Source organism: Trichoderma aggressivum, assembly GCF_033847375.1.
Source record: "Trichoderma aggressivum f. europaeum strain CBS 100526 chromosome Unknown scaffold_048, whole genome shotgun sequence".
NCBI classification, from domain to species: domain Eukaryota; kingdom Fungi; phylum Ascomycota; class Sordariomycetes; order Hypocreales; family Hypocreaceae; genus Trichoderma; species Trichoderma aggressivum.
Window position 1 is genome coordinate 193791 of NW_026946414.1, and position 26689 is coordinate 220479.

The window sequence follows — 26689 nt, forward strand, 5'->3', positions numbered from 1 at the left end:
TACTCGATTTTCGCGGCTGTCAGCGTAACCTTGGTCTTTGCTTTTTTGAGACGACGCTGGTTTCTGTTGAAAAGTTGCTGGAATGATTGGTTCAAAAGCTGAAGCAGACGTCGCAGTCAAGATTGTTGAACGCTGATTGTTTTGCCTTGTATCTGGGGCTGTTTTTCTATCGTATGAATCTCTTGCTGCTGCTGTTTTGAATCTTCACCCCTTTCAATGCCATCTTTCGCAAGGATGGTGCCTGTACTTTGAGGACCAAGCACTTCCCTTTGTCTACTGAATGCACCAACTGCGAGCTTTTGTGAATGTCTTTGGGCATATGGAAGCCGATTTTGTCACCGAAGATTGGATAAAATTAGTCTTTAATGTATGTTGAGGAAAACGGTCATCGGTAACGTTAACCTTACGAAAGCCTCTATATAACTACATGTAGGTAGCCATAGACGACCTTCACATAGATCAATCAAGTTCACCTTGTCATCAACTTCGTTCTAACTAATATTGGATAGGACTGAGAAGTGTTGGATTTATATCGTAGTTTTGTCGTCCGTCTTGACTTCCACGACCCAAGACAACCATCAAGTGTTTGTAAAGGTCTTCATGGTCCTCTCTCCTGAACATCCGATCTGCTTTTGGTTTCGAGAGGCACTGTCAGCTTTTGATAACGTTTCAGCCAATCTTAATAAATCGCCAAGTAATTGTTCCACTTTCTTCTAAGAGGATTGTAGTGGAGAAGCATTCACCAGAGGGAGATCCAATTCAGTTTCCGATTCAGAATCTGCTGAAGATGATGTTGACCATGGCGAGAACCCTCTTGGGGGAGGTTGGGGTATTGTTGACCGCCCATCTTGCGTGTTTTGTTCATGAAAGTCACCAGTGGTAGTATCTTGGAGACCAGATGCTAAAAAACTTCAGCGTGGTTCGTAATTTGGTTAATATTACATGACGAACTTACCAAGTGCTTTGAAGTTGTCAATACAATCCTTCAGGAGGATAAGGATGCCTTTAACTATAGATCTAGTAAGTGAATTCACAGAGAGTCTCTCATCCAGGGAGTCCTTGCCGCTTGCAAAGACGCCGAGACCCGCGGCCCATGATGTGAATTCTGCCAGCCTACCCGCAGCCCATTCATATTCCATTAGGGTCTCGACTTAAATACAAGCCTGTAAACTCTGACGATATTCATCAGCAAGTTCATAGATGGACCTTTCTGTAAATAGAGCGCTCTGTGAGGTTTGTGGTACATCAGCCGCCGAGTTCCCGTCAGTGAGAGGCCGGTATTGTACTCGTGAATCGTTAGGAGAGTCCATCGTCCCAAAATGTTGAGGAGCATCTATGGATGGTAGATGCCATGTAGAGTAGCATAGTGACCTTATTTATCCCCTTTCAGACTGCCCTAGGTAGGTTGCCGTGTTTCTTTGATCACATGTTTGCCGTGTTACTTTGATGAAAGGATTGTCGTGTTTCTTTGACGGAATGTTTGCCATGCTTCTTTGATCACATGTTTCGTCGTGTTACATCGATGGAAGGATCATTATGTTTCTCTGATGGAGGAACCACCTATATAAACCGGTGCGTGCGTGCGTGCGTAAGCAGCCCTCCACCTCCCAACAACCTCATGCTCTATTGTAACCCAAACATCGTCATAAACTTAGAAGCCGGACAGAGGCCCAACACCGAAGCCCAACCTACCTTACATGTAGGCAAGGTTAACTCTTGGAGCTTGATCGAGTCGTTGATTAGCAGCTGCAAATCTTGAGCCCCTCCAACCCGCAGAAACAAGTATGCGGCAAGTGGAAGCCATCCCCTGGAACTCGCACACAGGGTCGACAGAAGTTCTCTCATCCTCGTCTATTACAGAGCTATGTCAACAATGCACGTCGGCTTTCGAAATCTGTACGCACCATGAAAGTCTGATGAAGCGCGGGTGGGCGGGGGTCCGCTTCTTCGACTTCAACACATTTATCAAATGCATCGGCGTGCGATCCGCATCCAAGGCATCTCTTGATTATCGCCTCGACTCTGGGCCATTCAATCGACTCATGCTCTCAAATATTCTGGTCATGCTCAATAATGCCCTTGCCGAGTGCATCAGCTGTGCGGAGGCACAGTCCGACATAGATGCGGCCACCAAGAATGTGGACTCGTTGATCATATGTTTGTCTCGCATAATGGAAGCCATTACTCGACCCGGCATACGATCACGCCTTCCGGAGGGCGACTGTAAGTTTAAGCCTGAAGAACACGAAGAGCTGAGGGCTTTTCTGGGCATCATGTGTTTGCGACAACACACAAGGAGTGAATATGGCGTCGAACTCGGTCAAGAAGCCCAAAACGGAGTATCCAAGCTGGATGCACTGTCAACCAAGGAGTGCATAAAAATCTCGAAGGAGCTCAAGCTGTCTGCGGCTCAACAACGGCTCATAGAAGTGAATTTGCGCAGAAGAAACCGCTTCTTACAGGCACAAGAGCGCGATCGACAGGAAAACGTCAGCGACCACCCCAAGGCACCTACAACTCAAGGCAACTTGCGGGCTCCGGAAGCCAAAGAGAAAGCCTCGCAACCTGCCATGATGGCACTCACTGCACTCAGGCCCGCAGGTCGATATCCCAAAGCACCAGATTTGCCCCAGGGCGCAATAGCGTTCAAGTGCCCGTGCTGCTGCAAAACTCTACCGGCCCATGTTGCCACTGACAATGACCATTGGAGGTATTGCTCCCAGGCCCTGCGATAAATGGTAGATGTAGGAAGACTGACATTCGAAATAGGAAGCACGTTGCCAGAGATATCTCCCCATATACATGCATTCTCCCAGATTGCCCGACACCATTCGCCACTTACACAACAGTCTCCGATTGGGAGAACCATTTCAAGCAAGAACATGAATCATGTCGTATTTGCAAGCTGTGTGTGGACAATCATATCACCTTCCCAGGCCTGGAGGCCTTGCTGGCACATGTTAGAACAGAACATGCCGAGGTTACATCCCCACTTGTTGTCCAAGACGTGGTACTCCGGTCAAAATTCAAAACTATAGGCACAAGCCAATGCCCCCTTTGTGGTTTAACTGGCCGCGCATATTCAACAGGGTTCATCCGGCATGTTCTTGATTGCATCCACGATTTTTCACTGTACTCGCTGCCCTGGGACCGGCTATGCCAAGATTGAGTGTCCAAGCCAAGCATGTCTTGAAGCATTTTTCTTCATTCCTTCGATAACAAGCGATTGTAAGCCGAAAGAAAGTATCCGAAGCAAGAATGACGCACCGGCAGCTCTGGCACCGCAGATTGAGCTCCTTTGGCGGGTTAGCAGGATGCCTCCTCATTTGGCCCTAGAAGAACTGAGAACTGCAATGCCGTATTAGCTTTCAAATCAATAAAGATGGATGGTTTTTATCAGACTTTGTAATGTCTCGCGTCAAGTTTCCATAAGCACATTATAAGCGATGATTGAAAAGATGAAGAGACCTTGAAGTGCCATTTGTGTGAATTCGATAGGATCATGCATCAACCAAGAATATTGCATGAAGTTGAAAGAAGATTTACAAGTACCTACAAGAGGAAAGACGCTCGGCACTGGAGCTTTATCTTATCGTCACCTCTACTAACCAACTCAGGTGTAGTTTCCAGCTATGCTACAGGGAGCTTTAGTGCTGTAGTACTGGCTGTAACTGCTAGCCCCGAGCTTTTAGCATGGACCTAGAAAGAAAGAGAGATACCCACGGCGCATTCGGGAGAAAAAAAAGGTCCGGTTTTCTCTTGAGCCAACGACAAGCCTCGAATTATTCATTCTCCATCTCTTTCATTTTCACAACTCGTTGCATTGCATTGCATTGCACTGCACTTTATCTTGACCAGCTATTTCATTGCTCTTTCAATCGCTCACTCACTGTTGAATGAACCAATAAAACGTGCAATTGGACTTTGGCCGATGCCGCAATGAGGCCCGTCGTTGCCGCCACGGCTTCTCTCCCCAGAGCTGCACATCTCGCAAGACAGCGGCTGCTGTTACAATCACACTCATACTCACACTCAGTTTCATACACCCATATAACAAGGCCATCAATATGCGTCCATCGGTATTTCTCATCAAGTAGCTCTCGCCGTCTAGAGGAGAGGAAATGGTCTACTCCATTGGCCAAACAGCTCTACGAAGCTATATCCGTATGCTACTCTCGCTGTCTCAGAGTCTGTTCATCAAGCTAACCAGCTCCTCCAGACTACTGGCTCCGTCCCCTTGGCCAGCTACATGCGCATGTGTCTAACCGGTGACTTGGGAGGCTACTACACCGGAGCCGTTGGCGAGGGCCGTGACCAGTTTGGCACCAAAGGAGATTTTGTCACCTCTCCTGAAATCTCCCAAATCTTTGGCGAGCTTCTCGGCATCTGGTTCATCGCCGAGTGGATGAGTCAAGGCAGACCCAGCAAGGGCGTCCAGCTCATCGAGATTGGCCCCGGTCGAGGCACTCTCATGGACGATATGCTTCGTGTAAGCTCCCACGCCCCTATACGTGTTTATCGTGTCCAGCATATTGGTTAACACCTTGATAGACTATCCAGCGCTTTCCAGCCATGGCCAACAGCATCGAAAACGTCTTCATGGTCGAGGCCAGCCGTGAGCTGCGAGAGACTCAAAAGAAGCTCCTCTGCGGTCCCGATGCGCCCTCTAGTGAATCCAAAGCCGGATGCCACAGTCCCAGCAAATACGGTTCAGCCCCGATTGTCTGGACCGAGACCATCAAGTCCATCCCCATAGGTAAAGAACACCTCTTGCAACGACTCTCTCACCCCCTTATATCAGGCTAACCACCCCCATCTTTCTATCCATGATACAGAGCCAGACAAGACTCCCTTCATCGTAGCTCACGAATTCTTCGACGCTCTCCCCATCCACACCTTCCAGTCCGCCGCCGCAGCAGCCCCCAAACCGTCCTCTTCCTCTCCTCCACCAGACGAAGCATCACCAGCAGCTCCCAATCCCGCCGCACCGCCAACCATGGAATGGCGTGAGATGATGGTCTCCATCACACCCCCCAACGCATCCCACGCAGACCTCGGCACCCCCAAATCCCAGCAACACGAGCCTCCCCCCGAGTTCCAGCTCGTCCTCTCCTCCTCCACCACCAGACACTCCCGCGTCCTCCCCGAATCCTCGTCCCGCTACCGCCGCCTCAAGCACACCCCCGGCTCCGTCATCGAAATCTGCCCCGACGCCTCCCTCTACGCCGCCGACTTCGCCGCCCGCATCGGCGGCTCCCGCGCCCACCCCAAGGCCTCCCCCAGCGGCGCCGCCCTCATCCTCGACTACGGCACCGCCGACACCGTGCCCGTAAACTCCCTCCGCGGCATCCGCCAGCACCGCCTCGTCAGCCCCTTTGCCACCCCCGGCCTCGTCGACCTCAGCGCCGACGTCGACTTCCACGCCATCGCAGAGGCCGCCACCCTCGCCAGCGACGGCATCGAGGTCCACGGCCCCATTCCCCAGGCCGACTTCCTCGAGCTCATGGGCATCCGCCAGCGCGCAGAGGCCCTCAGCAAGGTGCCGGGTGTTTCCCCGTCCAAGGCCAGCGACATTGAAAAGGCCTGGAAACGCCTCGTCGATCGTGGGCCTAGCGGCATGGGCAAGGTGTACAAGGCGCTTGCGATATTGCCCGAGAACGACGGCCGTCGCCGTCCAGTTGGATTCGGAGGTGATGTGACGGAGGCTTAGAACTTGGGGGTTCGTCATGTACATGTATGATAAGTACTACCAGGTAGTATCTTGAGGGGCTAATGCCCAGTTTACTTGCTGTGACATATATATGTATATATATCAAAGTGCAGCTCCCTTTCTGACTTGTATCTTGTTAAACCGGTGTGTTGATTATTGAAACCAGCCATGTTCACCAAAAGGGGGCTTCACCCGTGCCTTATGCTTTGTCAATAATTTTCTATTCTACACAAAAATAAACAGCGTTTGTTACGAAAACCCAAATTCATAAACTCCGAAAAGCCTATTCCGTTACATTCTACAGCCAAGCGGTTCCAAAAGTCTCATCGTCCCCCCCCTTCTTCACAGCTTCTTGTGTACAAGATTGGCATCCTCGTCGTCACTGTCCGCCTCGCTGTCTGATGCCTTGTCACCGTCTTCGCCAACCGCGAATATCGTCTCTCCCTCGAGCGACTCTCGCGGAATGCCACGACCGGCCGGTTGTGACGACGCGCCGCCAGGCACGGCTCTGCTGGTGCTGGCTTGTGCCGGCCCAGCGCCTGTCAAGCCGCTCTCCTGCCCGAAGCCGGGAACAGGCTTTCCAATCTGTGCCTCTTCATCGTCTGAGTCGTCAGGCATGCCAATGTCTCCTATTTCAAAGTTGCCGTCATCGTCTTGCGCAATTTCGTCGCTCATGGCGAAACGGCGGTTGTTGACGGTTGGTCTCCAGAGATATGCGACCCAAGCAACATCAGCAAAATAAACAATGTTGAGCCAGCCGTCTAGGATGAACCATCTAGTCTTCCAGTGGAATGGAACGAAATCCGGGTCGCCAACAGATGCAAAAGTGAAGCTGTTGAAGAAGAAAAAGGCAAAGATGACCAAGACACTGATGAGGATGGCCCACCACAGCTTCTTGTACATGCCTTCTTTGACGTGCTGCTTGCGCTCACGCAAATCCTTAAGAGTGAAGTTGAGCGAGTTGAGCGTCCAGACATAAAAGGCAGTCAAGGTTCCGGCCAGCGGGAGGACAATAAGAAGCACATAGGGTCCTATTCGGATCTGTTAGTAATCTGAGGAAAAGACGTAGATAAACTCTCAACTTACCAGCACTCTCTGGTGATACCAGTAAACTTGTGACTGCGTAGACAATGCCAAATATAAAGTGCGCGGCAGCAAGCCATCTAACATAAATCATCGTGCGGCCAAGGGTAGGCTTGACGACACCGTATCCCATGCAAACGATGAGAAGCAGGAAGAAGGAGAAGGAGTTTCGAGCCGCGTTGAGAATAGCAACGACGATGAGATACACCTTGCTCCCCACGTTGGCAGTTCCATGGTGATTTTGGAAGTCTAGGCAAAACGGTTAGAATAGAATGCGAGCATGTGCAAGTACAGAGTGCCATACCATAGAAGCCCCATGTCAAGAGCATTTCCACTGCCAAAAAGATGAGAATGGCCGTAATGTAGTTTTGCACCGCAACTACAGCAGGACTCGGTTAGAAAGAGAAGCGAGTATGGTTCAAGGCAGAATCCAGCACTTACGGATATCATGTCGATGCTGAAAGTAAAGAAACGCCCAAAAGACGGTTACCAGGGCGTATAGGATAGACATTCCACCGTAGAAGGGGAGCTTCGGGATTTGGGTTGCCGGCAGCTCTCCGTAGGCATTTCGGAACTCAACCACGGCATTGTACTTGTCAATATTAAAGCCCTCGGTGATGACGCAGTAGTATCCAGTCTTCTTGATGGGGTAGTTGATAGGAGTCGGGTTATTGAGGTGGACGGCCTTGCTCAGGATCAACAGGTTGGAAGCCTCCGTCGCATTCGGGGCCAGAACGAATTCGCCCTTGTCGGTCGAGTTACAAATGCCATTCTTAATCATGCCTTCATCACAGAGCGCAAGTCGCTAAACGTGGTCGTTAGCAATCAGTGGACAGGCCAGATGTAGGTGCTGGGGTGCTTTACAGTGGCTTGAATGTCTGGATCCGGGATTCCCACAAAATCGGCATCTCTCCACTCGAAAATAACCAGACTCGCAATGGGGTCGTCCCCTTGAGGGGCAGTGTTGTTGAGAAACTTGACGAGAATAAACGGATCAACCGGGCCGCCCCAAGACGTGCGACTGTACATTCCTAGAGCATTCGTTAGCCCAGGGATACGGGATGAGCCCAAGAGGCGTGAGCATGACATGTTGCATACCTGTACAGTACTGGCGAGAGTCTTCTTTTTCGTTCTGCAGGAAAAAAGAGCTGGTTAGCCAAAGCCATCTTCTTAGGGGCGTCCAGCACTTGGCGCGCATACCATGGGAACCTCCAGCGCCTGGGCGGTCCAGAGCGACATGCCCAGGGCGAGAAGCCCGAGAAGAGGCCTCATGCTGGCGACGGATCCAGGCGCAGCGCGGAAGCAACTGGAAGTCGGCGATGAACAGTCGAAGCTTCAATCCAGGCGATCCAGGCGACCCAAAGCAGCAGAAGCGGCTCGACGATGGCGAGGGTTCGGGATCGGATCAGCGCTCGTCGGGACTGGACTATTGATTCAGCGACCAGATTGCGCGACACCAGAACACAACAAAGCGCAGCTGGTCGGAGGTGTTTTTGTCGTAGGTTCGACGCAGCCTGAAGAGACGAGACTACAGGTGAATTGTTGTTGCAGAAGAGATTGAAGAGAAAAGATGAGAATCCTGGAGCTCTTGCAGGCGTCGAGTCTGCACTAAAAGCATTACGAAGTTGCAGGAAGTAACTGGATACGAAGCCGCGGGATTCTGGACCTGTCGAGGTGGCAGCTTTCGGGATTGAAGCGCGCACGGTGTACCTGAAGATGCGGGCCGTTGGGTGGTACGTAAGGCCAATTACGCAGCCCGCTAAAGTAGCTTTTTGCCAGGGTAGCTCGGGCATGTCGGTACCTGTTTGTAGCGGGTTGGTACCGGGCTGGTAGTGCTGTACTGCTGATATCGATAACGATAAGGAATTGATTGATTCGACTCTGTTATTTCTCGAGCCCATCGTCATCCGTCATTTTTGCAGGCCATTCATAGTCATACCAGACGACACGACACGATACCCCTTTGCATTAATCGATGCCATTGTGATTTCTACCACATAATTCATTCTCAATTCAACTTTTTATCTCTTCTCTTTCGCCTTTCTTTCTCTCAAAATCAAAATCAACAGCTGTTAAGCCATGGGAAAAGGCACCGACAAGCTCTATGTAAGTTACCCTTCAACTCCCCCCATCTCTCTCCTCTACGCGATCCGCCCTCACCTCAAACTAACACGTTGGACTCACCCTCCCCCCAGATCACCCATTCCGAATGGTCCTCGTCAGACGCCTACTCCGCCAGCGTAGGCGCGGGCGCCCGCTCCGCACAAACCATCCCCTTCCGCAAACTCCCCTTTAACTTCTGCGCCGCCAGCCTCCAGCCCTTCAAGAACCCCGTCTGCACCCCGGACGGCACCGTCTTCGACGTCGAGGTCATCGGCGCCTGGCTCGACAAGCACCCGAACCAGAACCCCATCAACGCCGAGCCCCTGCAGAAGAAGGACCTGATTCGCCTCAACTTTGCGAGGAACGCAGAGGCAGACTCCCTCGGCGCCGGCCTGAGCGACGGCAAAGGCGACCTGATCGATCCCGTCACCTACAAGGTCTTTACCGACAATACGCACATTGTCGCCATCCGACATGGCAACTATGCCAACGTCTTTGCCTGGGATACCGTCGAGCGCATGAACATCAAGGCCAAATCGTGGCTGGATTTGGTCGACGACCAGCCCTTTACGCGCGCCGACATCATCACCCTCCAGGACCCTCAGAACATGGCGAGCCGGAATCTCGATCAGTTCAAATATCTACAAGATGGCGAACAGGCGCAATTGACAAGAGAGCAGCAAGAGGAGCGCAAGGCCGGAAACATCAATGCCGGAGCGCTAGGTAGCATGGGCGACAAGGTTCTCAAGGCCAAGGCTGCAGTGGAAAAGGCGCGCAAGGCGAGAGAAGCCGGCGGCGACGTCAACAAAAGCTCCGGCGCGCTAGAAAAGTCGAGGCAATCGGGCTCTGCCGCTGCTGTCCGGCAACCCATGATACAAGACAGGAAGGTTGCCGCAAACGCCGCAGCTTACACCACCGGCAAAGCCGCCGCCAGCTTCACCAGCACTGGCCTCACCCCCGAGACGAGCGGCGAAAGAGCGCTGCTGACGGACGAGGAGTTTATGCTCAAGCCGCGGCGCGTCAAGACCAAGGGCTACGCCAGGATAGAGACCAACCTGGGCAACCTCACCATCGAGCTGCAAACCGAGACGGCGCCCAAGGCAGTGTGGAATTTCATCAGGCTCGCTCAGACGGGCTACTACAAGGGCGTGGCTTTTCACCGAAACATTCCCAACTTTATGATTCAAGGTGGTGATCCTACGGGTACGGGAAAGGGAGGCACGAGTATCTGGGGCAAGAATTTCAACGACGAGTTTGACGGCCCTCTAACACATGACGCGCGAGGCACCGGTAAGTCTCGAGACTGTTCATTCTCTCCTCCAAAGACACACAACTAATGTGATGATCGAAAACAGTCTCCATGGCCAACAAGGGCAAAAACACAAACTCGAGCCAATTCTTCATCACCTACAAACCCACCCCCCACCTGGACCGCAAACATACCATCTTCGGCCGCGTCGAGTCCGGCCTCGACGTCCTCGCCAAGATGGAAGACGTCCCCACCGACGGCTCCAACCGACCCCTCAACAAGATCCTCATCAAGGACATCGTCGTCTTCGTAGACCCCTTTGCGGAGTTCCAGGCCCAGAAGAAGGAAAAAGAGCGCCTCGACAAGCAGCATGAGGAGATTCGCCTGCAGGGCGGCACCGAGGACGACAAGACGACGTGGACGGGCAAACGACTGCGCGGCGACGGCACGTTTGCCAAGCCGGATGCGAAGCAGAGCATCGGCAAGTATCTGGACGCGAGCGCAATGGATCAAAGGGGGTCAAGTAGCAAGAGAGGAGGCGCCGGCGATGCAGACGACGCGGACACGTGGGAGACACAGCCGCGCAAGAAGATGAAAGCAGGCGGGTTTGGAAACTTTGATAGTTGGTAAAAAAGGGGGGGGAGTGACATTCAACTGCTACAGCGACAGCGAGATTTTGTCTATCTGGTAAACATAAATGATAATGTAATACAACTGTGACTATATGGGAAAATGTTGCCGACATGAGAGAGATAAATGGAAAGAAACAAGTCGTAGCTGAACAGCTGTTGTAAAGAAGACGGGAAAGAAGAAAAGAATGGTCCAAAGCCATCACATCCATCGCTCAAATAAAAAAGGTGGAAAAAAAAAGGGGGGGAAGATAGTCGAAATGATGGGCCACAGGTCAGCATTCTTCATACCAGCAAGAATAAAAAAAAAAGAAGAGGGAAAAAAGAAAAAGTAGCCAAGTATATCCAACGAAGTCATGGTCCAAAAGGGTCAAAGAAAAAGAAAAAGAAAAAGTAAAAAAGAAGAGAAAAGGACTTTTCTATACCACCAGCGGCAAAGCGTCATCAGGCAATGACGGCAAACGGGTTGTAGGAATGCTGGCCCAAGTCAACGACTCGACCTTGTTTTGCATCATGCCTGCGACAACGCGCGCCTGTTCCAACCCCGTCTCGCGATAGATGGACATGAGCCTATCGACAATGTAGGCGCTCGTCTCATGGGTGCAGGATGACGATAGGCCAAGCGTATAGAGCGGCCAGATGATGGTGTTGCTCGCCGTAGCCAGCGTCAGGAACCTCTCCGAGTCGCAGCCCCGACCGTTGTTCAACTCGGACTGCGTTGGGTCGAGCAGCGTCGGGCGCGTGGCTACGCTCTCCCGTGGCCAGGCGGGAACGGGAGATTTGCTCTCGTCTCGATCAGAAGCGGGTGGCAAGAGTGACGGCGTCGCCAGAATAGTCGACGACTGGTTCTGAGCGGTGACGGTAGGCTGAGCCTCCTCGGCCTTGGTGTACTTTACGTCGCGGGAGCTCACGATGCCAAAGTGCTGGGGCACGCTCCCAACGACAGCCTCGCCGAGCATGCGCAGCATTCTCATGGCCTTGACCAACAGCATCTGGTGGTGCAGCGGGAGAGTGGTGGGATCCTCGACACTGTGGCACAGCTGCTCCAGGATCGTCTCCTGAACGAGCATTCTCATGGTCCGCACAGCGTTCCAAGCCGTGGCCTGGGTCAGGCCGGGATAGACATGGCACGTCCGGCCCATGATGGCCGGGTTGGATCTGGTCAGCTTGACATTCTGATAGCGCCAAGACGGCGGCAGTCCATTGATGAGCTTTTCAAAGTCCTCTTCAATCTCGACGAGGCTGCCGACAATTTCGTCCACACCAGTGATTCGCCGGTGCTTGATGTCGTGTCGGATCTGAAGCGCCCTGTACAAGGGATCAATGACACGCCATGCCGGCCGCTTGCTGTCCGCCACGTGCCGCAGCTCGTTGCGCAGGTCCACAATGGACTTTGGCATGGGCAGGCCGCTCTGGATGCAGCTGATGAGGACGGAGTGGCATAGCATGAGGAACATTCTGACGCCGGCCTTTGTTCGAAACTGCGCTTGGCCTCTCATGGTGGCAAGCGTGGCGGCGCCGTTGATGTGTTCCTGCCAGGCGTGCAGTGTCTGCGGCGTGTGTCCAGAGATGAACTCGTACGTGCCGAGAATGAGGACGCCCAGCATCGTGCTATCCTCGACAGCTTCGCCCGGGTTTCGGAGAGCGGCATTGGCCAGCTGCAGAGCGGTGCCATAGCTCTGCTGAGCGCGCGTCATGGTCTCGCGATCACCTGTGATTTTGGACAGGCCAACCAGGCCGACGGCCGTCATGCCGGCGGATATGAGAGCATCTGCCCTCTTGAGCGGAGGTGCTTCTGGGCCCCTCACGCGGTTCATGCCGGGCGGCTTCCAGATGTCGTAGACGAAGTCGTAGTTTTGATAGCAGCCATGGTCGGTGGCGACGTAGCGCGAGAAGAAGAAGGCCGTGCCGCGCTCCTGGAGAGAGATGGACGGCGCATAGGGGATGTGCACCAGCATGTCGTCATCGTCGTCAAACTCGAAGCCGTCGTCGGCATTGTCGTCGTCGTCGTCGTCGTCGTCTCCATGGCCGCGACGGACGATGCGTTCGTACTCGTAGGGGTACGAGTTGGTCTGCCACGAGTCGTAGCCGTCGTAGCCGTCGCCGTCGCCGTGGTCACGGGAGCCGGCCAGCAGCACGGACAGAAGAGGCCCGCTGTTGGGACGAGAAGACTTGAAGGGGCTCTGAGCCCTCGAGGGCCGCGGGCTGTCGCGCAGAACCAGGACGCCGGCGGACGGCGAGGGCGAGGGCGAGGGCGAGGGCGGTGGCGGTCCTAGAGGCATCGGCGCCGCGTCTAGCTTGGGAGCGGCCCGGACGCCATGTTTCAGCTTCTTGATGCGCGGCTTCGCGGTGGTTGCTTTTTTGATGACATGGTTGCTCTCGTCGCGGAACATGAGATCGACGATGTTGCGATAGCCGGGGCATTCAATCTGGCGCTTGGTGCATTGGCCGCAGCCGGGGTCTCTTTGATCGCACTACAAGGCGGGAGGGAGTAAGTAAAGTGTTTAACCATATGGGAAACACGCCACACTTGATGGAGATGATGATGATGATGATGATGACGATGATGATGATGATGGGGCTCCAAAAGGGTCAAAGAGGAGAGTAACGGGAACAGGAACAGGAACAGGAACAGAGGCTGGTTGGTAGACGAAGCAATGGAACCTACTCGGATCTTGCGCTCTCGGCAGTTGGAGCAGCCCTTCGAGGGCTTGCCGCAGTAGACCATGACGATGTCGATGCTGCTGGATGAGCTATCTCTGTCGCCGGTACTCTTTCAATCTCTCTGTCAATCTCTGTCACTTTTGTCGCCTTGTCTTTCTCTTCTCGCAAGTCTCTTTGTGTGATTTCACTTGCTCTGCTCTGCCCTGTTCTGTTCTGTTGGTGGAGCAACAGCTAGAGTTCAAAAGGGCGAGGCCTCGAGTCGCGATGCGATGCCACCGCGACGAGTCCCGAGATGAAAATGCCTCCGGGAATCCGTCGCCTGGCTGCCGCTGTTCCATACGCTGCCTCTATCTCTGGCCCCTCCCTCTTTCTCTCTCTCTTGTCTCGTCTCTGCTGCTTTCTCTCTCTCTCTCTCTGCTTCTCCCCTCTCACAGTCTGTCCGACAGCGCGCTCAAGTGCCCCCCCAAAGCCAGCCACAGGGATTGAAGCTTCACGTCCTGCCTGTGTCACCCGCTACAACAGCAGCAGCTCGTCAGCCGCTGTGCTTAGTACCTAAGTTGGTGCTTCGTGCGTCGTCAATGCTAATGCTCGTACCAAGTCGGTTTTGGTTGCCTTTAGCTCGCGGGTGACAAGAGAGAGGGTGGAGATTGTGTCTTGGCCCAGGGAAATTGTCCAGCCGGTAACCTTGAAACTTATATGTTTGCTGCACAGTAATCAATCAAATCAAATCAAATCAAATCAATCAAATCAATCAAATCAATCAACTGGAACAAGCCGGTCAACTTTGGTGGGGGGTGGTGGCAACGGGGGGAAGTGCTGGAGCAGTGCTTAGGCAGGTACTAGCTGGGGCGCCCAGAAGCCACTGGCGGGATGCGGTACCGCCTTAGCAAGAAAAAGCAATGGATTGGCCTATTACCAAGCAAAAGAATCCTTGACAATCTTTGGTTGGCAACACACAAGGTACTGACTGTAAAAGGGCAACAAAAGATGAGGGGGAAAGAAAAAGAAAATAATAGAGCATTGTACAGTGCAAGACACTCGTGTCACTGTTAGCAGTAATACGACGGTATCCAGACCAAAGCTAAAGCGTCCACGTAGCATCAGATGCAAATGCAATACAACATGGCGTTGTGCTACGGCCAACTAACATTGCACGAGCACTAGGTACATGTAGGGAGGTGGTTTTCGTGATGCTTCCGGCTTGGCAGCCATTCAACCAATATCATTGCTGCTTACTCCGATCCAATCCAATCCTCTTTGACAGGCATGTTTCAGTAAATACAGCACGGGAATGTCGCCGGCATGTCAGTCACCCCGGACAGAGAAAAATACAGGGGAGAAGAAGAAGAAAAAAACACTCGCAGAACGGGCATCTGTTGCAAGAACAACCCCTGCCATGTCAAAATGTCATCTCCATCGGCATTGTTTAAAACAGCGAGACGGAACGCGGCCCGTGCCCCCCGACAAAGAACAAGAGGAGAGGGACGGTTTGTGGTTGGTGGACCTGGGCTGAATTCCGAGTCCGATATAATGCAGTGACAGTGCCATCCTTGCAAAACGGCGAAGAGGGACCTGGATTCGAGACCGGGTAATTGGAAAGATGCGTGGGAAATGGAGAGAGAGAGAGAGAAAGTTTGCACAGGATACGAGTGAAATGCAACAGGTGGTACGAATAAACGGGTAAACGCTTGGTGTCACTGTCACGCTGGTGGTGTAAGTGAGGGACGAGTAACACAACCAACGTGTATGTGCATTGTCGCCTGAATTGTGCATCCCATATTAGTCTATCCTTGCGGTAGCCCATTCACAAAAGTTGCTGTAACACAGAATGGTTCAAATACGAACAAGTCATCACACTTAACAACAATAACAACAACAACCCAACATGAAGCTCACAGGTATCTCGTGGCAACACACATCCCGTCTCAGGGACAATATGCTCTCCGGCTTGCTCACCACATCTCCTCCTTTGTGTTCCTCTTTTTTTTTCAGCTCCTGGATCCCGCTAAGGATTGGGATGCTATAATTAACAACAAGAGCCAAATATCCACCAAGGGCTTGCCGTGATCGCCAACAACCTTCTTTTTCCAGAAGGCCTAGAAACGGGGAGAGCTAATTCAGCGGGGCCGCGTTATGCAAAACTTTTTGTTGATGCTATAAATAAACATTCACGACGCTGATGCCGTCTTGACACTACACGTATATATGAAGTATCATGAGAGTTGTCATTACAGTTGACAAGTGAATCAGCTTGAGAATTGTCATTGTCTTGATTGTATATTCAAAGAAACAAGAAACTAGAATAGCATATATCAAATTCATCAATATAACCAAAGAAACCATGTACTCAAACATAAAAGTAACCGAAAAACCATGTACTCAACCATCATATATACAAAACCTCACCTCCTTCAACACCACATCCAACCTATATACAAACATCATCACCTCCTCCTCTTCATCCTCCCTCAAAGAGGCCCCCCGACTCCAATCGTCAACACCTTCGGATCCCCATCATTCAAAAACCCGCTCTGGTCCGTCCCCCCCGTCCTCCCAACATCATCATACGGAAACGCATACCCCCTCCCCCCAACACTCACCTCGTGACAAATCCTCGCATAGTGGTTCGTCACACTCCCCCCATAGTACATGCTCACGTCCTCCCCCTCCGGATGCCCACCCGCCGCATCCAGCAACAACGTGCTCCTGTTCAACGCCGCCGCCAGCCTCGCCCCGACGTTCAGCTGCTTGTCCGACACGCCCGCCCCGTGCGCAAACGGGCCCGAGTCGCACGAGAAGATGTCCGCCTCCGACGGCTTGCCGAAACTGCCTCCGCCGCCGGAAAACGTGAGCACTTGGCCCGAGGCATCGACTCGACCGACGGCGTTGCCCCAGTCGGCAAACTGCATGTTCACCACAAGATCCATCGACTGGTACTTCTTCCACACGGCATCCACGTACCCGCGATAGTACCCGTCGAACAAGCCCTGGAACATGACCCTCCCCGAGTTGGGACTCAACGCGCGCAAGTTCTGTCCACCACCGCTTCCCCCCTGAACAACAACCAGCCGGTCCCATCCCGCACCATCCACGCCCGCCTGCGTCTTCAACTTGCCACAAATCGCATCCAGCGCCCCCGCCGGCATGCCCTCAACACTCGTCACCTTCCCAGCCCCATTCTCCAACCTCAACGACACCGGCACGCTAAAGAAGTCAACATACGACACATTGACATACAACTCGACATCATTCAACGTAAACTCGGCAAACGCCCATCGAATCCCGTAATTCGGGTCCGCCGGATTCGTCGCCGACGGCTCCACCACCGCCGGCCCCGGGTTGAGCAAAAACGTCAGCGGCGACTCCTGGCTGAACCAGACCCTCGCCCCGGCCAGCCGCGGCACCGTCAGCGTACGGCTCCGGCCCGGCCCGCCAATGGCCACGGCACAGTCTTGCGCGAGCGGCTGCAGGGTGGACGACGGTGAAGATGGGAAATACGGCGTGGTGCCGTCGGCGGAGAGGAAGAAGAGGCCCTGGGCAGCGCGGCCGGTGACGTAGGCGTAGAGCTGCGAGGCGTTGGAGTTGTTTTTGACGACGACGCTGAGGGTGGTTGGCGTCATGATGGGCAATGAATGTGGTGGAATGATGATTGGGGGTGTAAGTGAGTAACAGTAACAGTAGCAACAAGAGTAACAGTAACGGTAACAGTCGTATTAAACCTCCATCAAGTGATGAAGATGTTGTTTTATACAGTTCGTATCAAATCCAGGACCAACATGCTTCAACTACCTATATATATACATATATATGTATACATGTGCTCACAGGCAGACACAGATTCATGTAAATCAATCTCCACAGTCAGCTGGGCCATCTTCAGCCCGCGCCACCAATTTCATGCCAATCCACCATCCACCATCCACCATCCACCATCCCACAGTCACCCGCATAACTTCAATGTTCCCATCTCTCATCCGCCGTCTCACAATACAACACATCATATTTTTTTTTTTTTTTTAATATTTAGCATTCCAGTTACTTGATATGTTCCAAAGTCGAAGCAGCATGACTAACACCAGCAGCCTTTATTCCTGTCATTCAGCTGCAATCCACCTGCTGTGCATAATCACATGCCCACCTCTGCTGAAAAGGTAAAACCCGCCTCACCTCCCCAAAGAAGCAAGATTCCAGCAGAAAAAAGCGAAACATCCAGATCCAGCTGCTCGGTGTCTTGTGGATCCATGACGGCATCGTGCATCTGACCAGCATCCGCCATCGCCTCACTTGACAAGGACAAGCTGCTGAATTACGTAGTCATGGAACAAATATTTCATCAACAAAACAATCAATGTGAATCAGACCAACAAGCTTATTAGCAATCAAAATAAGAATAAAAGTCACGTATCATTCAACAGAGACACTCCACGCCATCAACAGTGGTCATGCAGTGTCTCGACCATTAGGCTCAGCTATCCATTATGACATACACCCAAAAGTACTGTTTTCCTTGCATGTAAAAACTCCAGCTCCATCCTCTCATTGACTCATCATTGCATTCCATTCATCCCATCCAGCGTCACAAGAACCCATCCAGAAGCGCCAATTCACAAGCAAGCCATCATCAACACCAGCAACATGGCACCCGTCACCACCATCCCCGTGCTGCCAAGACGAGTCGCGCCGCTCTCATCATCACTTTCGCCGCCACTGCTTGGCTGATTCGGATCGCTCGTGTTGAAAAAGGTGCCTCCCGTGCTGGCGTTTGCTGCCGTCACGTCTGCAACCGTACACACTCGGTCATTGCTGCTGCTATCCGAATCATAGCCCCGTGCCTTTTGGCAGCTCTCGGCCCAGCTTGACTGAGCAGTCGAGGCCGAAGAGTTGAAGTAAGCCTTGACATAGCTCACGGTGAGGACGGCATCCTCCGTGGGAGGGCCTCCAGACCACAGGGGATTCCCGTTGCTCCAGTGCTGGAGAATGATGTGGCCCGGACCAGAGGGCACCGAGGATCCCGTCATCTCGGCCAGCAGCTGGCTGTCGGCGTAGAACAAGACGCGGTTGGGCAGGTAGTCGAAGCGATACTCGTGGAATCCAGCGGTAGGGTCAAACGTGAGGTTGACCACCTTGAAGGTGCCCGTCTTGGACGCATCATAGCCCGCCTTGCGCGATGCCTCCGACTGGATCACGAGGTTGGCGGGATAGATTTTCTTCACGGGGTCAAACTCTCGCGACAGAAACTCCATGTCAATCTCCTGGGTGTCATTGAAGTACTGCAACAACACACATCAATCAGCAATCAGCATATCATGTATATCGACCATCACATCAACGCATCAGCAAAGATAAAAACATACCCAGAAAAAGGCCGCGCAGGTGCCGTTGACGGCCGTCAGCTTCATGCCCGCGCGATACGAGCCGTAATGCAAGTCATTCCTCGCCGAGTCCAGCTCCGCCACCGGAATGGCCTCATCCACAACCGTGCTGCCCACCACCAGCCCAACCCCATCACCACCACCGTTGAACTTTTCAGCATCCTCACCCTCCCCCTCACCATCGCGAGAAGTCGTCCACACATTGTCCAAAGCAAACGACTTGCCGTACTCGCCTCGCCCAGCCCTCGCCGAAACGTTGTACTGCTGCCGCCTCCACGTGCCGTCCCGCGAAATGTCTCGCATCTCAAAGAACTTGCTCTCCATCATGTTGGTAAAGAACAGCTGCCCATTTCCATTTCCACTTGCGCTTCCGTTCCGTTTCTGCTCCTGCGTGAGAAACCCGCACTCGCAATCCGCCGCCACAAGGCACGACATGAGCACCACCACCAAGGCCAACAACAGGCCCGATCCCCGAGCAGCAGCCATAGAAGCAAGCAAGTCGTCTTTTTGAAAAGGGTTGTGTGGTATAAAACCAAAGGGAAAAAAGAGAAGAAGAAAAGCAACAAAACTGTTTGAAAGAAAAATATGATGGGAAGCACAAAGACGATGCACAAGTCAAGAGATAAAAAGCCGACGAAGAAAAGCAACCAGCCCGAGCCTACAGAAACACCAAGACGGTGAGCAGACAATGAAGAAGGAAATGAGCTTGCGCTCGCCACATTCTTCTTTGCCTTTTGCCACGTCTTTTTTGGAAGCAGCTGCACGACATGCAAATGCAAAAGGCCAGGCACGACGCAAAGGCAAGACAGAAGAAAAAAACAAGACAGAATTGGGGGAAATCGAGACGCCCTCCTTTGTCTGTGTACTTGCTGCCGCTTCCAAGTTACACACGGTCCTACCCTGGGCTCGCGCGTCCTTCTCCTCTCCCTTGCATCTTCCGTCTTTCCTTTGCAAATCACCAAGCACTCGTTATGTAGCGGGGAAGCCAAGGCCCGTCCCGTTTGTTTGTTTGTTCCTGGCTTCCATATTCCCATCTCTGCCACTATTCCAATGCTTGCATGTACTTACCTCCTTACCCTGCATGTGACATATCGAAATCAGCTGGGCATCTTCACGTCAACATCAGACATCACCACTTGACAACCTCCATATCAAACCGCCATCTCCAAAAGCCTCACTCAGCCTTCCCCATTTGGCCATTGCCAGAAAGAAAAAAGGTCGGTAGAAAAGGGAGGAGGGACAGCCAGAGTCAGGTACCACCAACCAACCCCAAACTGCCCTTCTGACCTCCCCCAGCTTCTCCTCATCGGATGACACCAGAGCAAGTCGCACAGGTTGGACAAGAACGTGGGAAACGGTTGGTCAGCCACAAGAAATTAAAAAAGGTAATTAAACCATGGGCCGCTTCCGAGGAGCCAAGCATTTGACGACCTTGGTTACTCTACCTACATCACGACTCTAGTGCAGTCACATGAAGCATGAATAAAAAGTCACAGACATGTACACATACACCACATGGCGCCCTACGTGGCATCATCGGTTTTGACAGAGACACGATTATTCGAATTGTAGTACTGGAATATCTATACACACCGAAGCAGCGGGACTGGCTCTCGACCATGAGCACTCACACAACACACACGGCATGTCGTGGGCGGTGCGGGTGCCGTCATTCCGTAAGCATCCCTTCGTAGCATAACCAAGACGAAAACAAAGACACAGCACACAAAACAAGACGTTTACAAGAGGAGAGAGCACACAGTTCAAAAGGAAAGAAGAAGAAATCAAAGGAGGAGAGAAGAAGTAGAAGAAAAGGTTCAATGAAGAATAGCAATCTGTATATCGAACAAGGTATCTGAGAATTTGGAAATTGCCAATGGTAAATCAGACTGCAATGCCAGCGAAAAAAAAGCGACAGCAAAACAAGCAAAAGCGAGAAGACAAGGTAGGAAAAAAACTACAACCGCTGCAAAGAAAAAGATAAAAAAGGAAAAGAAAAAAATTACCATGGTAAGAGAATAATAAAAGGAGGGCAACAAGGGCCATTAGAAACAAATAAAAAAGGGGAAATGCGAAAAAGGCGGCATCACCATCATGGACCAGCCAATCAACCTGCCCTCGTAGTTCATTAGCTTGCGCTGCCGCGGTGTCGAGATCCAAATAATTCCTTTCTCGGAAGTTCCGAAATCATGCGAAACGTCCAATCCTTTATCCCGCCAGTATTTCCCTGCTTTCGCCGCCTCTCCAGAATTAACCCCCTCCCCGTGATCCTTTCGATCGACCCATGCAGAACAAAAACAATCAAGTCAAAGCCAATAATTAAGAGCAGTAGCAGAACACATACTAGACACACGATCCCCTGCCCTGTCTCAGGAGCCGTCAAGGAAATGACATGAGAAACCAAGAGGAAAAAAGAGGAAAAAAAAGAAATAATCGAAACAGCACATTTCCCAGCATTAGCCTTACTCCGTTCCGGACCGCGCGCCACAATGTTGAAAATTGACAAGCCAGTAAAAATAAGTCGAAAGAGGAAAAAAAAAAAAGAAGAGGAAATGAGCCATAAAATCGAGTTTTGCGTTAGAAAAGTCCGGCGCGTGTGTTCGCGCTCCCCTGATAAAGATGAACAGAGAGAAGAGAAAAAGAAAAGGAAAAATAGTCGTTTCGTCATCGCATATGTATTTTAGTACACGCTGTCCTCGTCCGCTCCCTGCGAGGTCATCGAGGGAGTCGATACATTAGAGGAAGCTTCGTCGCCGACATAGCCGACAAGGGCTTCTGAATGCAGCTTGAATGATTCGCCCATGAGGCGCGTAATTCCCCACACAACAACTTCGTCCAACATGGAGCCCCAGAGGCGCGCAACCACGGAGCTCAGGTTGGCGATGATGCTCTCGTCAAAGTCCTTGACGAACAGCTGGCGGACCTTGTAGTACATGGCCACCTCCTCGGGCGTCGCCGGCTCCTCGTCGTGTTCCAGACGGTACAGCCACAGCGTGAGGACGATCATCAGGTCCAGGCCGCACAGGGGGTGCTCGACGCTCCAGTTGGTCGACGAGGTGCGCGCCACCCAGCGGACGCCCTGGACCACGGCCGTCTCCAGGCAGTTGTAGCACTCCTCAATCACCTTGATCATCTCGCTGGAGCGCTTGACGCGGTCCCGGGCGTGGGACATGGCGGCAGCGACCTCGTACGGCTCGTGGTATCGCAGGGCCTCTTGCACCGTCTTGAGGTCGACCTCGAGGCGGGCGCGGGCGTTACGGTACATGGCGCGGGCATTGAAGATGAGGGGGTGGCCCTTGTGGGGAGCGCTAAGGGGCACCACGACAGATTCCGGTTCGCACAGGTCCAGCGACTTCTCCCACGTCTCCAGGGCGAGTCTAAGCTTGTACTCGGTCACGACATCCTGCAAGGCCTCAGGGCTACGTTTGTGGTACCATACTTCGAGGAACAAGGCATTGATCATGACACGGGTGGAAAAGGCGCTGTACTTGATGGCCTCGCCCTGGAACAGATTGTCATGGGCTTCCATGAAGATGGCGGCGGGCGACTTGTCGAGCTGCTCGGCCCACGCAGCCTCGTCGGCAACCTGCATGTTCCACAGGGCCTCGGTCGAAGGCAGCTGTAGGTCCTCAAACTCGTTGAAGCCGATGGCGGGGGTGTGGTTAAACGTCAGGGTCAGCAAGCCAAAAAAGATGTAGACCGCATAGTACGTGCGGCGGCAGCCCTCGTCCTCGACCCACTCTGCGCGAGTAGGCTTGGCCGAGCCGCGGGCCTCCTGGCGAAGCTTGAGCTCGTAACGGTTCCCGGCCACCATGTTGGCGAGGAGACTCTTGATGGAGCATGCCCACTCCAAGCCCTTGGGGTCGCCGCTCCAGCTGGCAAAGATCATGTTGAGGAGAGAGCTCTGCATGGTCCACAGGGGACACTTGCGGGAGCTAAAGTTCTCCTTGTTCTGGAGGAACTGGTTGACTAGGACCTTGGACCCGATGTGGAGCATGTAGGCCTGGTCCTGGTCAAAGGCGTAGAGAGCGCCGATGCTGAGGACGGCCAAGAGCAGCGGCGGCGACACCTGCGACGGGGTGAAGGAGGCAGGGTGCAGGAAGGGCAGGTGGTGGTGGAACAGCCCAAAGTACGTGGCCAGGTAGCGGTTCAGAGAGCCCAGGCCGGGAAGGCGAAAGCTCTCGGGAATGGCGTGCTCGCGGTCAGTGCTGCGGATGTTGTCCAGGATCGCGTTTCGCTCATCATCGCCAGAGACCTGGGGAGCTCTGAAACCAGCCTGCTGCGAGTCTACCGCGGAGGGAGACTGAGGGGCTGGGATCTCGGGGCCAGAGGCGGGGAGCGAATTGATCATGGACTGAAGCGCCGGCACAAGACCGTTGCAGTTCCGGCCACCGAAGGGAGGCAGCTGTGCGGCATGGTGCGGCAGTCTGTTTCCGCCGGCAAAGGGCTGCGACGACTCGAAGGAGTCCGAGGCGCTCGAGGTGATGGAGTGAGGCTTGGGCTCGGCCATGAAGTTGTCCCACTGAACTTGCGGGAGGGCGATGGCACCGGATGGGTAGGTGACGGCAGGCTCCATGACGGTGGAGCTTCGCGGAGAGAAGGCCATGGATGCGCCGTCTTCGTACGATCCATCGTCTCCACGCATGGCAGCAGTGGCCTTGTGATGCAGGTCGGCGACGAGCATGGCGGCGGCCTCGACATCGAAAATGCCGTCGCCGCCAGCTTCCATCTGCTCCAGGGTGGACGTGTCCAAGGCGATTGAGGATTTGGAGGGGCCGCCGATGGCTCGAGTCTTGGGTCCAGCACGACGCTTGCCGTCGCTGTGAAGGGGGACGCCGCCATCCTTGGCGTGGACTGTGCGATCATGTCGGAGCAAGAGGTCGCGACGAACAAAGGTGCTTCGGCACTTCATACACTTGAAGGGACGCTCCTTGGTATCTAAGAAGAAGGAAGTTAGCAGGGCTGTCATGTTGGAGAGCGAAGAATGCTCAAAGTAATGGGGGTTTTCTTTCTCTTCTTCATCGAGGGAGAATTTTTCTTTTTTTGGGGGCTCTGGGAAACGTACGTGATCGCTCATGACGGCTTCGATGCTCGCTTCGGCTGAAGGCTCTGTTGCAGAACTGGCATTTGTATTTGCGTTCTGGCGCGAGAGACGCCTTCCGCGAGGACGGGGTCGAGGCCGCTGGGGGCGGGAGAACTGCGACGCTGGCGCCAGGCATTTTGGGCAAAAGTCGCGTGCTGTGGTTGATGGGGGGATGAAGATGGCGATGGGTTGGTTTTGGCGCTGACGCGACGCTCGGCTGTGCCGGCTGGGGCGGACGCTACGATGGTTGAATATCGTACTCGTGCTCTGGTGGGATTGCGAATTCTCTTTTCTCTCGACTCCTAGCTCCTCGCTCGCACGCGCGCCCGTGGGGTTTAAAGTGTGACTGCGGTGGCGCCGATGTTGATGCTGCTCATTGGAAGATACGGTATTCTGGTCATGGAAAGATTAAGGATGTGGGTTGGTGAGGACAAGAGGCTGCTGGAGGCCTCGACGGATAGAAGAATCGGGGGATTCGGGCAGAGAATGGTGATGCTCGGGCTTGGTGTAGTTTGTCGTTGGGGGCAACGAAGATGGTGGCAGACGAAGAGGGGAGAGGCGAGTTAAGAGGGCGAGGGCAAGTAAATGAAGGAAAAGACGGCGAGAGGGGGGGAGGGGAAAGATTTCAATTCGGGGGACGCGGACAGCAAGCCACTGGGGGGTAAGAATTTTGGGAGGGGTGGGTGCGCAGAAGGAGGGGGGGGGGGGATGGTACAGAGGGTATAGCGGGCAGAGGGCACTGGAGAAGGCCTGGAAGAAAAGTCGAGCCGGGCGGGAAAAAAAGAAGAAAAAAAAGAGGGATGGAGGGGGAGGGGGAGGCTGGCAGCGGTGCGAAAATGGTGGGAACATGAGTGTGGGCAGTGCGCTGGAGGGAGCGCGGGAACCTGGGCTGCTGGAGTGCGCTGTGCGCTGTGCTGTGCTGTTGCTGTGCCTTGGTACGAGTAAGGTAGCGGTACAACGCCCAAGTACCGTACAGTACCAAGACAGGTACAGCGCGGTACGGCCAGCAGAGGGGGCGTCGGACGGGGCGCTTGTACCGCGACCTCGCAGGCCCGGCGACGTGCCAGACGCGGCGGCCAAGTACCGGTACAGGCGTTGCAGGTACCTCTGTGGCCAAGATGAGCGGCGGCGGTACACGCAGAGGCATCACGAGCACAGCGACGACGACGGAGCCCACCTCTCAAACGCGACACAGCGGCGTGCTGCGCTGGCGACCGACGCTACCAAGTGCCTCCAGCGGGGGTCCCGTCAGCGCAAGAGGGGCGAAGCTCGGCCCCTCCAGCTGGATGGATTTGATGGACTTGATGCCGTGCTGTGGTGTGTGCTGGGCTGGCCTGGCGCTGCTGCAAGTTACATGAAGTGTTACAAAGGTGGTAGGGGGTAGGTACTAAGAGAGGCGCAAGGGGGCGGTACCTCTGGGTACTCGCAGCTCAGCGCGGTCCGGGTCCGGGCCAGGTACCGGTACGCGCGCGAGCTGGCAAAAGCCCTGCCCCGCCATTGGCCTGTCGGGGCTCCAGGCTCTGGTTGCCGGAGTCACACGCTTGGCCGCGAGGATTGATAGCTCCAGGCGCTAGGTCCGAACTGACACCACCAGCTCTGCCGTGCCATTTCTATTTCGCTCTCCGAACCCACAACGAGACAGACAGTTGAGACTCAATTTGCTTTGCGGAGTGTTGCGACATGCCGAGTCCACCTGGCCTGCGACTCCATCCATTATATTTCCACGGACGCTCTGCCTGCTGCTAGTACGATTATACCGACGACGGCGCTGTAAATCTGCGTCTAGTGTATCTGTCACTGGGCGTACGAGAAGTGCCATCTAGCACAGGACGATCAAGGACAACCTCCTCGATTTCAACACCCAGCCCATCATCATCAGCAGCAGCAGCATCACCAGCTACACCTTTCTCTCGCCCTCGGGATCACCCGTTGTTGCCCATCCCATCAAATGCGTTGGCGCATCGCTCCTCGAACACGTCCCGTCCGATCAGGTCAGCCACGGCCAGCCCATCCCAGCCCAGCCAGCTCAGTCCAGTCCAGGTCGGTCAGCACGCCTCCCGCCTCGTCGGCCCAACTAAAAGGTAAAAAGAAAAAAAGGGAAAAGCAAAGAACCAAAGACCAAGAGCAGAGAGACAAGGACAAGGACTCTGCCTTAAAAGCGGCACTACAAAAAACAACACAGACCCAAATGGCCTCCGTGCGCCAGAGGCAAGAGGGAAAAAAGGAACAAAAATGCCTGAATCGCGGGAACAGCAAGGGAGAGAAACCAGGCACAGCCGACGCCATGCCGGCCAACTCTCGTACAGGGTACATGTCCCCACGGATGCTCGTACCTCTACTTGGACTTGCCAATACGCTGGACTGCAGTGGCACTGATCAATCAATCACCTAATGATCCATCACCACTGACCGGACCTGCGTCTTCCGCCTATCCGTCCTCTCAACTCCATCCCCCCACCAACTTTTTTTCTTCTTCCTTCATGGGTTTTTACTGTATTGCCCGTTCGTTTCTTGATTGCTTTTTCCCATTTCCTTTGGACTAGTATTTCTCTTACTATTCGTTTGTTATATCATCATTCCCGTCCGTTCATTTTATTCTCTTCTTTCCCGACCATGGAACCCATCCGCTCCGTCTCCCTCCCTATTCTCGTCCCTCTTCCACCCCGCGGCCCTCTCAGCTTCCATGCAGGGTGGCATCATGTCCCGCGTGTTTTAGCAGTTGATCCATTGATCACACGTACAGCCGTGCTGGGGGCTTGATTGATAGGCGCTGCTGCTGCTGCACGTCTGTTTGTC

At 53.6% G+C, this 26689-nt stretch overlaps 8 protein-coding genes across 8 annotated transcripts; 3 read left to right on the top strand and 5 right to left on the bottom strand.

Annotated features, from left to right (window-relative positions):
* Positions 1–1784: 1784 nt before the first annotated feature.
* Triagg1_9064 (uncharacterized protein) lies at positions 1785–2735 on the top strand (the record flags this gene model as incomplete). Its single annotated transcript, XM_062903980.1, has 1 exon — positions 1785–2735. One exon carries the CDS (start codon positions 1785–1787, stop codon positions 2733–2735), a length of 951 nt encoding a protein of 316 aa, XP_062752008.1.
* A 1514-nt stretch (positions 2736–4249) lies between these two features.
* Triagg1_9065 (uncharacterized protein) lies at positions 4250–5710 on the top strand (the record flags this gene model as incomplete). Its single annotated transcript, XM_062903981.1, has 3 exons — positions 4250–4489; positions 4552–4756; positions 4836–5710. 3 exons carry the CDS (start codon positions 4250–4252, stop codon positions 5708–5710), a joined length of 1320 nt encoding a protein of 439 aa, XP_062752009.1.
* Positions 5711–6052: 342 nt separating this feature from the next.
* Triagg1_9066 (uncharacterized protein) lies at positions 6053–8065 on the bottom strand (the record flags this gene model as incomplete). Its single annotated transcript, XM_062903982.1, has 7 exons — positions 6053–6741; positions 6797–7042; positions 7098–7172; positions 7235–7598; positions 7658–7824; positions 7892–7925; positions 7994–8065. The coding sequence occupies 7 exons, from the start codon at positions 8063–8065 to the stop codon at positions 6053–6055; spliced, it is 1647 nt and encodes a 548-aa protein (XP_062752010.1).
* An 807-nt stretch (positions 8066–8872) lies between these two features.
* On the top strand, positions 8873–10775 carry Triagg1_9067 (uncharacterized protein; the record flags this gene model as incomplete). Its single annotated transcript, XM_062903984.1, has 3 exons — positions 8873–8899; positions 8989–10186; positions 10252–10775. 3 exons carry the CDS (start codon positions 8873–8875, stop codon positions 10773–10775), a joined length of 1749 nt encoding a protein of 582 aa, XP_062752011.1.
* Positions 10776–11193: 418 nt separating this feature from the next.
* On the bottom strand, positions 11194–13167 carry Triagg1_9068 (transcriptional regulator family: Fungal Specific TF; the record flags this gene model as incomplete). The annotated part of the gene is made up of 1 exon (XM_062903985.1): positions 11194–13167. One exon carries the CDS (start codon positions 13165–13167, stop codon positions 11194–11196), a length of 1974 nt encoding a protein of 657 aa, XP_062752012.1.
* Positions 13168–15906: 2739 nt separating this feature from the next.
* Positions 15907–17058, bottom strand: Triagg1_9069 (CAZyme family GH64; the record flags this gene model as incomplete). The annotated part of the gene is made up of 1 exon (XM_062903986.1): positions 15907–17058. One exon carries the CDS (start codon positions 17056–17058, stop codon positions 15907–15909), a length of 1152 nt encoding a protein of 383 aa, XP_062752013.1.
* Positions 17059–18042: 984 nt separating this feature from the next.
* On the bottom strand, positions 18043–19296 carry Triagg1_9070 (CAZyme family GH16; the record flags this gene model as incomplete). Its single annotated transcript, XM_062903987.1, has 2 exons — positions 18043–18708; positions 18793–19296. 2 exons carry the CDS (start codon positions 19294–19296, stop codon positions 18043–18045), a joined length of 1170 nt encoding a protein of 389 aa, XP_062752014.1.
* A 2194-nt stretch (positions 19297–21490) lies between these two features.
* On the bottom strand, positions 21491–25391 carry Triagg1_9071 (transcriptional regulator family: Fungal Specific TF; the record flags this gene model as incomplete). Its single annotated transcript, XM_062903988.1, has 5 exons — positions 21491–24286; positions 24326–24818; positions 24873–25000; positions 25080–25233; positions 25282–25391. The coding sequence occupies 5 exons, from the start codon at positions 25389–25391 to the stop codon at positions 21491–21493; spliced, it is 3681 nt and encodes a 1226-aa protein (XP_062752015.1).
* Positions 25392–26689: the final 1298 nt, after the last annotated feature.